Source organism: Brugia malayi, assembly GCF_000002995.4.
Source record: "Brugia malayi strain FR3 genome assembly, contig: Bm_v4_ChrX_scaffold_001, whole genome shotgun sequence".
NCBI classification, from domain to species: domain Eukaryota; kingdom Metazoa; phylum Nematoda; class Chromadorea; order Rhabditida; family Onchocercidae; genus Brugia; species Brugia malayi.
The window spans coordinates 21,152,532-21,168,279 of NW_025062479.1; the positions used below are offsets into that span (position 1 = coordinate 21,152,532).

General features: G+C 29.7%; 1 protein-coding gene across 2 annotated transcripts; it reads right to left on the reverse strand.

The window, feature by feature from the left end:
* Positions 1-1,266: 1,266 nt before the first annotated feature.
* Positions 1,267-9,726, reverse strand: Bma-frm-3 (the record flags this gene model as incomplete). 2 transcript variants are annotated; one of them, XM_043075623.1, is made up of 10 exons in its annotated part: positions 1,267-4,027; positions 4,143-4,217; positions 4,444-4,607; positions 4,975-5,130; positions 5,347-5,434; positions 5,613-5,834; positions 6,270-6,394; positions 6,562-6,666; positions 6,937-7,081; positions 9,692-9,726. In XM_043075623.1, 10 exons carry the CDS (start codon positions 9,724-9,726, stop codon positions 1,267-1,269), a joined length of 3,876 nt encoding a protein of 1,291 aa, XP_042931557.1. The 2 variants fall into 2 exon arrangements, with proteins under 2 accessions (XP_042931557.1, XP_042931558.1); XM_043075624.1 differs by lacking the exon at positions 9,692-9,726 and having other exon boundaries at positions 6,937-7,074.
* Positions 9,727-15,748: the final 6,022 nt, after the last annotated feature.

Sequence of the window (15,748 nt, forward strand, 5' to 3'; positions counted from 1 at the left end):
CATTTCAAATTTCAAAAAAATTTTAAACATAAAATATGTGCGTTAAATCGTACTTTGAAAACAAAAGCATACAGTAGCAGTGGTAGTAGTAGTAGTAGTAGTAACACAAAAGCAGTAGCACCAGCACGGAAAGTTAAACGAATTGTCTCCAACTATCATCAGTGATGTCAATCAAAATATAACAACAACAGCAACAACGATGACAACAACAACAACGATGACAACAACAACAACAACAACGATGACAACAACAACAACAATACCAATACCAATAATGATGAATAGCAAAGATATGTGTCTGTTCAAAATGGTGGAAAAGAAGCCAAGCGACAAGCTTTCAATCATTTCCATTGTCCAGAGAAAATGTCAATGAGAATCGATGACAATATTAGCAGCAGAGAAACAATAACAACAACAACAACGAAAGCAAAGACAACAACAATAGAGGTAGCAATAATAAAAGAAGCAAACAATAAACTACAAGCAATAATAATATTGATATTACTTTACAAATTAACTTACCAAATCTGTTTAATTTCCAGTGTTTTGCGTATTTATTGGACAATTATTTCAAATTTTATTTAATTTTAAGAGATTTCTCTTAGCAAAAACAATTTTTATCCTTTCTTTTTTTTTACAAAACAACGATAATAACAATAAAAATTCAGCAAAATATTTTTTTTTCTTGTACATATTAATGAAAAAATTCATTAAGTATTATCATCCAATCTTATAAGAAGCAACAATGAGCATTTATACGTTTTATGATTATAATTTTGGAATTTAAGTAAAAATTTGTCAATTTAAAAAGTTGTTCATATTCGTTTAATTCGTTTGGTTTCATTTAGAATTTTCTTCTTTTATTCAAAGTTTGAATTTTGAAATTCTTCATCAAATTAATTTTCAACTTTGTAAAATGATTTCCTTGGCAAGTTTATATGAAGTGAAATTTGCTCAATGTTGATTCTCTACCAATAAAAATGATTAATTATATGCATAGGAAAAGCTCGTTAATGAAAATAAAAGGAGAAGAAAAATGCCAGAAAAAAGCAGCGTAACTTTTAATTATATAATAAAAATTCATTTTGCTAAATATTTCATTTTATGAATTTTCCAAAGTAACAATAATTCACTCATTGATCAAATCATATTAGCAGCTAACTTCTTGTAGCTTAATACTTTTTTCTCGATTCAAGCAAAATTATGCTGCGCCACCAGTTCAATGCACAAACATTGGCTTATAAACAGAATTAATAAATAAGCAATCTAAAAATCAGTCCACAAGACACCGGTAGGCGTTCTAAGTGTTGATGATGTTGCTGATGAAATTTTATTATCCACAGTTTCATCTTTAGAAGCACAAGATGCTCGAGAAGAGGTTGATTCATCTGCGTAGGGTAATGTTTCTACACTTTCTTGCATGCATGCTTCGGTAATTGGTTCTGATGGCACTGACTGCTTCAAAACAATCGGTAATGATGGCGGAGGAGGAGGTGGCGGTGGTGGTGGTGGGAAATCATCAGTATTAGCTGAATCTGTGAATTCATTTCCGATGATAGTTGTTATCTCGTTACTTCCTGATTGTTCTTTTTTTTCCTTTTGAGTTTCTGAAGATCGTTCCATTTCTCTTTTAAAATCAGAATTAACATTTAGATTTGTATAGATTCGTTCATTTTCTTTCAAATCTTTCGTCATTCTTTCAACATTCTCCATCACACATTTTACCTCATCATCGTTATCATTTAAATTTGGCTGTGATATTGCACCAATTTGTTGTCTTTCAGTTTTCTCATTTGATGGAATATTAAAACGAACAGGTTGAGTTTGTCGACGTGGATCACCGCGACGACCACGTTTTGCAATTGCGGACTTCTCAACATTTCGTCTTCGTAGCAAATATTCCAACACATCTCCAGATTCGGGTGTAGAAGGTGATAAAGAATGATCTTGCGAAGAGAAATTACCTGGTGAAGGCAGTCGTTTTTTGGGTACCAAATCTAATGATTTTCTTCTCCTCAAGCTATCTGGACTACGTGAACCTGACAGTGACCTATGTTGACTACTGCTCTCAACAGTATTAGCTAAAACCTCTGAAACCGTACTTTTGGTACTAATATCTTTGAAAGTTGAAAATGAACCTTCAGCTTCAGTGGATATATTACGCATTGTAAGTACGTACGGAATATCGCTGTTAAAGAGATGACATTTCTGAATTTCTGGATAATCCTCACTTTGCACCGAAATCAACGTTGGACGATTCAGTTCACGTATGCCTGATGATGTCGTACAAGATGGAAAAGTTTCTTTTTGAAGATTTACTACCGGATGATTTGGTTTTATTTCCGGTACACGTGAAACTGAAGTCGATTCAATTAAACCAGCTTCTGAAGTGCAGACAAAATTTTTTGGCTTCGGAGGTACCACCGGTTTCGGTTTTCGTTCTCGATAACCTTCTGGAGTGATTACTAGATTATCCTTAGTTATAACTTTACCCGATAAAGGTCCAATTGCACCGTAAGTTTTGGGAGCTTGTTGTGGTTGAGCTATTGTCATATAGCTTTGACCGCTATCCGATGCATGGATGAAGCTAACATTACTATAAATGTTCTCACTGGTACTTAAATCATCCTCATCTGGAATTATTTTTGGCTTTTGCAAAATGGTACCTTTCGATGTATATACAATTTTCGAATGCTTTGGTTGCAATTCTTTGGTACGTGAAACAGATGGTTGAGGTTCATTGGTTATGTGCCAACAATCTGATTCAATTTTCGTGATAGGTGCACGAACTGGAATTTGTGGTGGAGTGCTACCATGCACCTTTGAAACTCTATTAATTTCTTTCCTACCACTTAGCTTTCTATGTTCATCCAAATTAACATTTGGCCCATCAATCTCGATAGGTATTAATTTTTGATGCAACGGATATTCCGCATATGAGGCTGGTGCGGATGATGAATGCTTTCTTTCAGCATAGAATCGTCGCTGTGAATCTGCATCATCAATCTCAACCTGATTACTTTTAGATGATTCCTGACGATAAACCTGTCCTGAAATATTTTGTTGATTACGTCCTGCTTCTATTTTTCTTCCACCACTACCTAATCGTCTTTCGCTATGCGGATCTTCATCATCGGTGGTATTCGGTGTTGAACGAGTATTTGAAACAACCTTCTTGACAATGACATTACCAACACGTTTTGCTGTAAAAGTGGTAGCATAAACAGGATTCACTGGAACAGCTTGAATATCGGAATGTGCTGATCGTAACTCATTATCGGATAATTTATAAGAGCCTTCACTGATATTATCATAATCACGAGGTGGTTGATGTAGTTCCAGAAAATTATCACCAGATGCTGATTTAGGTGGACATTCACATTTAAGTTCAAATTCACGACAAACAATTTGTACATCATCACCGAGCACATTTGGCAATGATACCGATGTGATAGCATCATTATCTGATGCATTAGCAATATTATTAGTCTTACTCGTCACTGCTACTGCTCCTGCTTTTACAGATTTAACAGTGGATTGTTTCAAAGGTTTAAATTCAGAATGTTGTTGCTGTCTGTAGCGTGAATTTGTGATACTACCACCAGCTAATGAGCATAAATCATTACTTTCCATATCACTCAAACACATTCGTTCACTGTTTACAGCCGCAGCACTACTATTACTTGGATAGTTTTGCGAATTTCGATGGCGATGATTACGAGTACCAATAGTGGTACTATAGTTTTTCAGAGTTATCTCACCGGGAAAGTAACTCATCGTACCTGTTGTCATTAGTTGCTGACCTGTACCACGGCTATGACTCTGGTTACTTACACATGAACCACGATTCATTGATCGTTCTCCATTCATGCAATATACTGGTGCATTTCTGGAAGGCAATGTTCCAGAACCAATCAAATTCACCGAACGTTCGCTAACTGTTGCATAAGCAGGATGAGTCATATCAAAGAAAGCTGGTCGTGAAAATCGACCATTTGATGAGGATGAAAGACCTGATTTAATTGGCCTAAAAGAAAAAAAAAAAAATGAGACCTCTCTTTAATCCTTCTTATTTGTTATTAATGAAAATTTTAAAAAAAAAAACACAGCAAACATTTTCTTCTCTTTTACATTTGACAAACCTTGTGAATGGTTCACGTCGTTTCCTATGTTCTCGAGTATAATCAATTAATTGCTTTTGAGTCCTACCTTGATACCTGTAAAAAAGAGTCTTATCTTATTGGCTGATTTGTGAATTTCAAAGTGCCCAATATTTGTAAAAATATTGAATGGAAAGAATAACTCAAATTTTTAATAACAACCATATATCATCTCTACGTAAAACGAACAAGCATAATCACGTATCTTTCACTTCATACGTTAATTTCACATATCCAATAACTTTAATAAAATAATGTGATTAGAGAAATTCAAAATGCATACCTAAAAGCGGAACCTTTACTGAAGAAACGACCTTCACGTGTTTTTTTCACTGGCAATACTTCGATACAACGGAAAAATGTATGATGCTCCACGCATTTCTTCCAGAAATTTTTGCACTCATTTCTAGTTTCAAATAAAAATTCAATCGTTTCTTTATAGTACTGCTGCAAAAATAAAATGAAGTCAAGTAAAATCTCGTAAAATAACTTTCTTGGATTGTATGAATTTCTATTCGAGTATAATCAGTGAAGTCATCATATTATCTTTATTAAATCTTTGCCTCTAACTCGTAACTACGATTATTTCCTACTTTCTAATGTTCTGTGTTCTGGAATATGCTGATGTTACGGAGTGTTAAAATATGAAATGAAATTTTAATAACTTACAGTAATCAAATGGATACATTATTGATCTAACTTAAAACTGCTTCTCACATTACGAAAGAATTAAATTAAAGCTCAGAACTTGACTATAGAATGTATTTCAGTTTTGAAGAGGTAATCAAGATTTTTTCCAACAATATTATCTTACATAATTTTCCGGATGCAACTTTATTAGCAGTTTACGACGTTTAAATGATAATTTCCGGATTTTAGCCCAAGAGAATGTCGAAACACATTGAAACTGATGAAACACCCGAATACCCATATGAGCAATTGTTAGGTTCACTTCAGTACCTTCCACATCCTGAAAACTTGATTGTCCCACGGTAACTGAATACACGAAATGCAAAATTATCAGTTATACACTGTTTTCGAATTAATTTTTCATATTTTATCACAAGTGTGATTGTGTACATGATAAAATATTATGAAAATTTGTTTACCAACAAATCTTATCATTTTCTTCATATTAAATTTCAATTAAAATTTTTATGAACAAAAAAAAAAAGTTCAAACATACCTTAGCAGCATGCAACTTCACGCCATAGTAGTCACAACGTCGTGCTGTTTCAAGAAGAGTCAAGTCACTTTCACCGGGACTCATGCCACTAAAATTTTCATAGCTTCAAAAAATCCATAATTATATGAATAATTTATGCTAAAAAAACAGTAACAATTTAAATCATACTTAAAAAATTAAAAAAATCGTTTAAATTTTCAGTCTTTTTTCTCTCCTAGAATTTTTATTTAACAAATTTTTATTTTAAAACATTTGAACATACATACATCAATTTCATATGATTCTCCATAACTTTTCTCTGGAATTCGGTATTTTGATTAGGTATAAAGCGCGCACTTGACAAATAACTATCGTCGGGATAGTCTTCGGCTGCGAAATCACCACAATCCGACTGGACAATATATGAAACCAAAAGCGCAGCTGTATTTTCATTACATAATAGTTCACCCATTGCAAGATCACGTTTAATTTGTAGGGCAAATAAATACCTGAAAGTAAGATGAAAATTATATCCAATTTTTCCTTGAAAAGTTTTTGTATGAACTAACATTACATGAATAAAAGGTTACATTTATAACTGTGAAAGTAAAAAAAAAAAAGTAGAAATTTAGGCGTTTATGAGCTTTTGTAGAATAAATAATAAACGGTAATCTGAAGCAACCAGTATATAATGTATAATGCAACAATACGAGAAGAAAGCAAAAATGAAAAAGGAAGATGAAGAGTTGAAATAGTAAAAAGTGTAAAAAGTGAAGAACGCATTATCATATCAGTTTATCAATAAACAAAAAAAAAAAATGGTTTTGGTGAAATGAACTTCAGTAATATATTCAATAAAACCTGAATGTAAAAAAAATAAATTGGCACTTTTTTAACACTGAAAAATTTTCATAAAAATCATCAATGAAATTAAAAAAAGAAACCTCGTATATTCTTCAACAAGATCAGCTGGATTTGGTGTGTAAAATTTGACGATAAAATAGAAACGAGCATCGCTATGAGTTGTTGTGATTTGTCGTAAGATAGGTTTATCTTTATCTAACCAACACTAAAAGTTCAATCACAAATACCATGGATAATTTAATAATAATAGATAGGAGAAGGAAAACGAAAAGAAATAGTTTAATTTAAAATCTCAACTTAGCTTAAGTAAACTTTGTTTTAAATTTAATTCAAATAACTCGAAGAAATGAAAGCAAATGAAATCAAACATACACGATTGCCATAGCAGTCGGTAAATTCAAGACCGAAATAATCACATTCGAGTAGATTCAAATGACGACATACTTCATCGAATAATGCCTGTCCAAGTGCTTTATGCTGCAGCATTAGTTTATTTCAGTGTATTTCGTTTCAAATTAATTTTATTTAGTATAATGCAGTTTAAATCTAAACGGAGACATTATCATTTTGCTGATTAAATGAAACTAACTAACCTTACTTTCGCTTTCATAACAAATTTCCGTAATTTATTTAATTTAATTTTTTTTCGGCAACATAATTTCATTCAGTTTAAATTTAAAAACCAATAAATAACGATGCTATCTTATGTTTACACAAGTTAATTTAAATGGGAAGCAGTATCCTTACCCCTAAATGAAATACACCAACAGAATCATCAAGCATTCGAACTTTGATACACATCAATTTTCCACGACGATGATCCATTCCAGGTGGCGGGGGAGCACCAACTCCTTTTGGTATCATTCCACTTCCCGGTCCACCCATATTTGATCTGCAACGTCTAGACTTAAACTGAATTCAAATTCAAATTTATTAAATTTATTTATCCCTAATTAAATATTTTCTTAGTTTAAACACACTACTCACCTGAAATACATTGTAATTGAATTTTATGAAAAAAACAGAAATTCAATAATATTTCAAAATGCAATTTAAAGAAAGACAGGATATGGAGAAAGTAAGTTAAGGGTGAACGAGAAAGCACTACTATTCAATTATATTCAGGTCACGAGGTCAAGATAAATTCTTGTCTGGTAATTTATTGTGAAAGAAAATAAATATCATCACGCGGTTACTTTAACTGAACTTCTTATTTGACTTCTTTTTTATTATCTGTTCCTGTTTTGGATGGTTATTTATTGTTTTTATTGTTTGATCCTGTGTTTAATACTTCATTTTATGATACTAAAAATGGTGATAATCCTTTATTGTATTTAATTTTTGATCATCCAAAGGTGTATGCAATTATTCTATTTGTTTTTGGTGAAAAAAAGTTATAATTTTTTAGTCTTACCTTTCAGTATATTTATTTGTTTAAATTTATTTTTACTTATAACTTTAATGTGTCTTGATTAATGAAAGTTTTACATCATTGCCAATTGAAGCGCATCTTTTACATCTGGCGCAAAAAAAAAAAAAAAAAAAAAAAAACGAATAATATAGAAAGATGGAATATCAAAAGCGCACGTAAAGAAAATGGCATAAAAATGCTCAAAATTCGTATCAAATATTTTGGTTATTAGCTTTAGAAAGTCAAGTATAATAAATTAACAATTCATTTGTTTCCCTTCTTCATGGATTTCAAATTTCAAAGTCAAATTTCTATATGACAAAGGAAACAGAAATTTTTGCTAGAAATATAAAGCTTTCGAAAAAAAAAAATGTCTAACTTCTTTTAAAAAATGTGACTTAATCAAATATTGCAATTTGCACTTTTGGGGATTTTAAGAAATCTCAAGGGGTGAAAAATCTTTTGCCGCATATTAATTAGAGAAATATAATCCAAACTTCGTCGTTTGTCATTGCACATCAGAGAATTCAAATTGACAAGTAAAAAATTAAATGTGAAAAAAATGATAGAATTTTCATAGAATAACAAAAATAATTTGAATACACATTTTTCGAAAGAAAAATAAAAATAAAGAAGAAAACAAAAAAATAATTCGAAGTTTTTGCTAGGATTAAGTAAGGACATTTAAGCTCAAATGACTTTTTTTAAATGCTATTCAAATAAAATATATTCTTGAATTTAAGAAAGATACTTTAATTAAGTGATATTCCAAGTGAAATTCAGTATTTGTTTCTCTATCAGTGTTTGATGTTATCAGTATCATATTTATTTTGATAAGTAGAAAGTAGCTTTTTTTTTTTTTTTTTTTAATAATCACTCACTATGCAGCTAAACCTTTCCATCACTTTTTTTTTTTTTAAATATGACACGCTTCTGCGTCAATTTTCACTTTTTTTTTTAAATGAGAACAATATATTCACATTTTAAAAGATAAAATTTCCTACTTTCAACAATTTCAAAATTTACAAAATTAATGGCTTAAAAAAATTAAACTTATTTAAAGCCTTATTGTAATAAAGTTCTCTAGCAAGAAATATAATAAGATCAAGATTTAATCTGAATCTTTGACCTCAATTTGGTGCAATAATCCAAAAACTTTCAGTTAGATTGTTAGAAAGAGATACTATTAAAGTAAAAACAAAAAACACTAACAGTAAATAAATAAGAAAGTAAAAGTCTACCAAAGTGGAACAATAAATAAGAATGTAGTCTTTGATATTAACAAAGTGACACACAGAGAGAGAGAGAGAGAGAGAGAGAGCAAGAGAACGGATATTTTCCAGATCTTTTAAATGATAACTAAACTTAGAATGAAAATTTTAAAAAGAAAAAAAAAAACAGGACGATAAGATACAAGCGATTTTCCTATCAATGCTAATCAAATCGAAAATATTCTAGATAAGAAAATTGGAAAGATGAACTAACAGCTGCTAACATCAGGTTTGCCCACTCTCGAATATCATCTTATCATCAACATCCACACTATCGAGTTTGTCAGTGATATGGAACCAGCCGAAATAACATCGAGCTGAGAATGAATGTACCTCTTCAATTTACGAAATGCTTTCAAAATTATTATCACACAGCCAATTCCTCTACCATTTTCTCTCTCTCTCTCTCCCTCCTTTCCTCTCTCTCTCTCTCTCATTTACTTTTCACCATTCTTTTACTTATATTTCTTGCTCAATTTCATTTCTTGAACTTCTTACATCAAATTGAAAACTCAAGCTAGTCTCCCTGGTGGGATCACTTTACAGCAGTAAACAATTGACACCACTGCTAGCATCATTATTTAGTTTTAAAGTGCCCGATAAAACAATATAGGCTATTTATTATTTAACCGCGCCTCAAAATTTAATGATATCAATAACCACAAAAAACAAACAAACAAATTATATAAATGACTAATTTTTATCCATTTTATTTTAAATTTATATTTGATTCTTCTTCAGAGAGACAGAAAAAAAAAAAAAAAAAAAGTGATTGAAAGTACAACAATGCACGAAGATGAAAAGCGGAAAAAAACTGTACCGTATTTGACGAGGCGCAACTCGTCGTAAACTCATATTGTGGTTGTAACATCTGTTCCAGTCTTTTTCATTCCTGCAAAAAATATGTATATATTACTACTTTTGTGGATAATCAAAGAATGAGCGAAACCGGTTATGTTGTTAACATCATTTGATAACAAATTATTATTTATTTCTAACTCCTTATCATCACTACTATTTTATTATCAATACCTTTCATTCTGTAAAAAATTTATCACTCTATTAAACTTTCGTACCTGTATAATATGTGGAATTTAACAGAACAGAAGTAGTGTTAATAAAATGATAATAAGTAAGTAAAGAGTAAAAACAAGTAGTGATAAGGAAATGTAATTATATAACTTCTTTCTTTCCTTTTTTTTAAAGTATGAAGCTTAAGCAGAAAGATTCGAAAAAAAAAAAAAATCTCAGCGCGAATAGCTATAACAAGAAACTTGAAGTACCATAAATAATCCTTTTTATTCTTCTCTTTCCTTCCTGTCCCTTTCTTTTTTTACTATCTCTCTCTTTTACTCTCTTGTTATTCAATACTCCCATTTGATAATCTTATTGACTTTCAAATTAAGAGAAAGTGAACAAAGGGAGAGAGAGAGACTTTATCAAACGATGATAACAATGATAACATATTATCTTAAGATAGAAGTTTTAAAAATCTCATAAAAAATTATCGGTGATAAAAAAGATTACTTTATATTATTATTATTCAGTCTATCATTTATCAAAAATTAATTTATTATCGGGATAAATTCTAACGGATATGTCCAAATACCTCATTAATCTTGTTGAAGGGTAAATAGATGCTCGTATGGTTGTGTGATAACAACAGTTATAATAATGATAATCAGTAACAATCCATTCTACTTATTAAAACGATAAAAGATTTTAATGAAAAAAAAAAAAAAAAAAATTGGAAACTATGATTAAAACATAGATAGAGTAAAAACTAAAACTAAAATATAAAGTTTATCATATCAGACTAATAAGGTATTTTTGTTATATTAGCAATATTATATGGGAAGAAGTTATTTCAGCATATGCGATCATAAATTTAATTCATAATTGATGTTTGCAAGTGATTTTTTAAATTTTGAAAAAAAATGCTACAGTAGAGCTAAACTGAGTGGAAATTTTAACTACAGCTATTTATGGCGCTGTTGTGATGATTGATGCGCAAATTGGTTAATTTTCAATTTAATGGTTGCAAAATAAATTTCATTCGCACTGATGAAGATTGCTTTCCAGTGCATATTCGGCAAATATCATAAATAAGCTTTAATTTCTGATCCGAAGATGAAAAAAAAAGTTCATCACAACTCAATAAGACAATTACCCGCTGAGTGGGAGATATTTAGTGGTAAATAAGGATGATAAGGAGGAAGTAAGAAACACTTAGAAAGTACTACAAAAGTAAGTAAAGAGAAGTGGAGAAGAAGAAAAGAAGAAAAATGAAGAAAGGAGAAGGGAAAGAAAGATTTGTTGTCAGGTAATTTACAGGTGAGCGATCTGTCACCGATTGATGATGACCTTGGACATAAGGTATGAGTAGTTTAATGTCAGTTAATAGCATTTCTTCCCGTTTTTTTTTTTTTTTCTTTTTTGTTCTTATCATGCAACAGTTTTAATTAGATTTTCTTTTTTTAATTTATTTTGGCGACTTTTTTTTCAGAGTAAAATAACCATTTCCATTAATTTGTTTTTTTCTGATGAAACACTTTTGAGTTGATCACTTCTTTTTAATGATTTTCTGTTGAAATAAATAGCTTTTTTTTTTTTTCTTCAATGTTCAAATTAGAAGGGAAAAAAGATAAGCAAGCATACATGACGAAGATAAAATGTGTAGCAAAATTTCATTGCTTAAAAAAATTCCAATAATCTAACTAATTACTCTCTGTGGTCATTTCGAAGTAATTCATAAAATTGTAAATTTAAGTAAAATTTAAGTCCAAAACTTAAATTTACCTAACATTGCATTCATTCCATTAATTAGTCATTTAAATTTATTTAACGCTGCATTCATTTATTCATACATTCATTCAATCGGTCATCTGAAGTTTGAACTTCAAACGAATGCACACAGAAATCGATTAATTTATAGATATCAAATATCTCATTTTGTTTTCCATAGTCAAATATTTCAATAATTAAAAATGTTTAAATTTAAAATATCTGGGCAGGTTTTTTTTTCTCTTAAAAACAATTAGTCAAATTGAAAAATGTACAGCTGTGTGGAACAAATGATTTCTTATCCAATAAGTTGGTAAATTATATGTCGCTAAGCTGGTAGGAAATGTAAAATTTTTATTGTTTCAAAATTTCTTTTTAATGATGGTGCATAAATTTTAGAAGGAAAAGAACTAAGAAACTATTTTAAGAATGAAAGTTAAGTTCAAAAATCAAATTAACATTGAATTTTTCTATTTGGATGAAATGAAAAATTCAATTAAATTAGCAATTGTAAATGAGTGGAAGAAAATAGGAGAACGAAAGAAAAACGTAAAAGAATGGAAGAAATTTCAGGAGTGAAGATAATTACAAAGAAAAACAAACAGATATTTCAAATGATGAGATATGAGAAATTCTAAAATGATGATTGAAATGCTTCAGTTTTTCAAGAAAGACTTGGATAATATTTAATTACTTAGGAATCGATCATTTAAATTTAGTAAAAAGTAGAAGCAGCAAGTTATTGATGATCATTTTCTTTTTTTTTTGCATTTGTTTATAGTCAAAGCATTTCTTTATGGCCAAAAAATAAAACCCAATATTTGCAGCACTTTTTTTTTTTCTTCATTTTGGAGATCAAATGATACCGAAAAGATTAGTAGTTGAAAAATGAGAAATTTTAATACTTATCAGATTTAAATTTAGAGGGGAATAAATGCAAATCGGGATGAGGTTTGGAATACTATCGCTTCAAATTTATGGTATTAAATTTCTTTTTGACTGAAGACATAATTTCATGCTTTAAAAGTAATAGTTCAATTCGGTGTAATAGGGAAACGGAAGGAAGAAAAGGGGACAAAATGATCGAGTTGCTGTAATTACATTTGAATTCTTAGATATTACTTAAATATTTTTACATGTTGTGATTGATGTTGAAATATAGCACAAGTATTTCCCTAATTTGTAATCAAAACCATTTAAATTGATAACTTACTTAAACTTACTTAATATTTATTTGCAGTTAAAATCGCTTCGTTTTGTCATAGTTAACATAAATCAACAATGATCAATGCAATTCATTCATGCTAGCAAAGATATAAGATCGACACAACAAATGTTTACATAACGAAAATAAAGCTTAACAAATAAAAAGTAAAAAAAAAAAAACTATCGATTAATTGAATAAATTCTTAAATCTCACTGGAAATTACTAGATAAGATTATCCTATGTTCAAGAACTTCAGTTCCTCTAAATTTAGTTCGTTTAAAGTATCGTTGAGGGTAAAAAAGAAAAAGTGAAGAGATTATTATTCAAAATTGAATTAATTCCGATATACATAATCTAGTTAAAAGCATTTTCCCGAAAGTAATTAATCAATAAGACTAATTAAAGTTGATAAATTTCAGACATAAGATTCAAACAGTTTTAACAACATCTTCATGCTAACGTATCATTTCGGGATCACATAGCACATTTATCAAATAAGCGGTACTGTCTCTAACAATTATTAAATAATTCTCAGTACATAAATATTTTCTTTTTTTTTTTCATCGATTACATTGTAGATCTTGTGAAAGAATGAAATTTAAAGATAAATAATTGAAAATTTATGTAGTTATCATTTTGCTAATTTCAATTTATGATCTTTAGAAGATGGCGCTCATTATAGTTACATTCGGAAATTTATTCGTTCAATAATTGCGCAGAAATTTTTCCAACAAGAATTCCCAAGATCTAAGCTAGAAAAGTAAATTGAATTTAGCTGAAGGAAGGGAAAGTTGATGCTTGACCAATGTAGGGAATATGTCTTGCAATGAACATGTCAGAAAAAAATTTCAAAATAAATTAACATTTTAAAGAAAAAAAAAAAATGACAGACCAAAAATTTTGAAAGACAACTAGTAAAAATTACATTTAAAGAAAATTCTGTAATCTATTTTAGCATATGAAAAATCTTAAAACTTATTCTTATTTCAAATTTATTCAATCAATGAATGGGAAAAATAAATGGTATTTGTTATGAAAAGACGTAAATTTGTAAGCATTTGTAAGCATCATGAAAACCATTTCAGTTTATTTCAATATAATTAGCATGCAGCAGGACAATCCCAAGTGGTGCAATTAGCGCATGTTGAAGAAAATGCTAAGTAACATGATCAACTCTATAGATTTTATTTTAATAAAAACTTTTAAGAAAAATTTATCGAATATAAAAAGGCATATTTGAATGATTTGAGAGAAAATTCCCTCTAGAAATATTCAAAAGAAAAGAAAAAAAGAGCTAAAAAACGGATACCACAAGAAAAGAATTAAAGTGAAAAAAAAAATGCAAAAAAACTTCATTATTAAAAATTTAAAATAAGATTAAAAAGTTAAAAAATGCTGGTATGGAAAATATAAAATGTCATATAAAAATAAAAATCGATCAGTCTCGAAATTAATAACAGACTGTCACTAATAAAGCCACTGCTGTAGTCAACTGAAACAATTAGTCCTAAAATTTTAATTAAGATCGAGAAGTATTTTAGACAGATATAACTGCATGCGATATTATTAGCACATGTCACATCAATTAGTTGTAACCATCAGTTCTTTGGGGAATTTCATGAAACACTCATAAAACTTTGGATGATTTCAGCTAAAATATAAAATCAATAACAATTACTGATGTATGATCATTTGTCGAAAATTTGTGATTCAAAAGTAAATTCTATTTGGCCACGATTACTTGATCTTATCAATAATTTAAACTGTTCAGGCATTCAAGATTTGCATTATATTTTAAGTTGACATTTTAGTACCCTGCAAATGGAATTCTGCAAATGTCTTTTGTGCTACTTTTAGAAAAAATTTTCAATTAATATTTTTTGATAAGTTAAATTTGCGACATTTGATATCTGTGAGATGTTTGCCGCATCTATCTTGCAAGATATGCATGACAATCACATCGTTATAGCAAATTAATGCATACATGCGCTAAATTATACTGATGCGCTTTTCCGCATGTTTAGTTTTCAGTAGCAAACTTTAGTATAAACAAAAACAAAGTAATAAACAACAAAACACATTTATCTAAACACATACGGATCATTAAACTGATGCAATCAGGAAAAGTAAGCGTTCAATGGCTTAGAAAAATAACTTTAAGACATAAGAATATGCACACTTCACTAATTTACGCTTGTCTGGCCTAGGCTATATGTCATGGAATACTAGAATATTTAACAAGTTAAAGCCAACTAAATCTCTGTATCAGTGAAAAAACTCTTCCGGAACACTCTTTTACTTCTAGTGGTCTAAGACTATAAATTCCATTTCACCACTTACTTTATTGAAATTATTGTCAATTTCGTTTTTTTTTTTTTTTTTTTAAAAAAAAAAAAAAAAGAAACCTTAGCAATGAAGAAAAAAACTTTATAACATTAAGCATACATTTTTTCAAAGCTATTGGATGATAAGAATTGCATGAAGTCGAGAAAAGATCAGACCAAAGATCGAGACTTATTGGTAAGATGGGATTTCCTTTACATGGCAAAAGCATATTTGCGCTGATCGATGCATAATGCCGCACATGTCCACACAAATCATTTGCGTAATTACATAGCAATTAGATATTTGTACAGATGTATCTATTTATAACCAATCAATTTTCACAACAGCTAATCTCTAAGGTGGCAGTAATCAGCAGCAATTTTTAGCGATGTTGCATGCATTGCATGCTCATAGAACAGTAATAGGAGAGCTACAGTATACTAAGTTAATTAGCATATAGCGATTGACCAGCAGCAGCTTGAAATGAAATTTGGATGGGCATCAATAATTGACAAAGGGGATAATTTCAGCACTTCATCCTCATTATCATCGTCTTCTCAA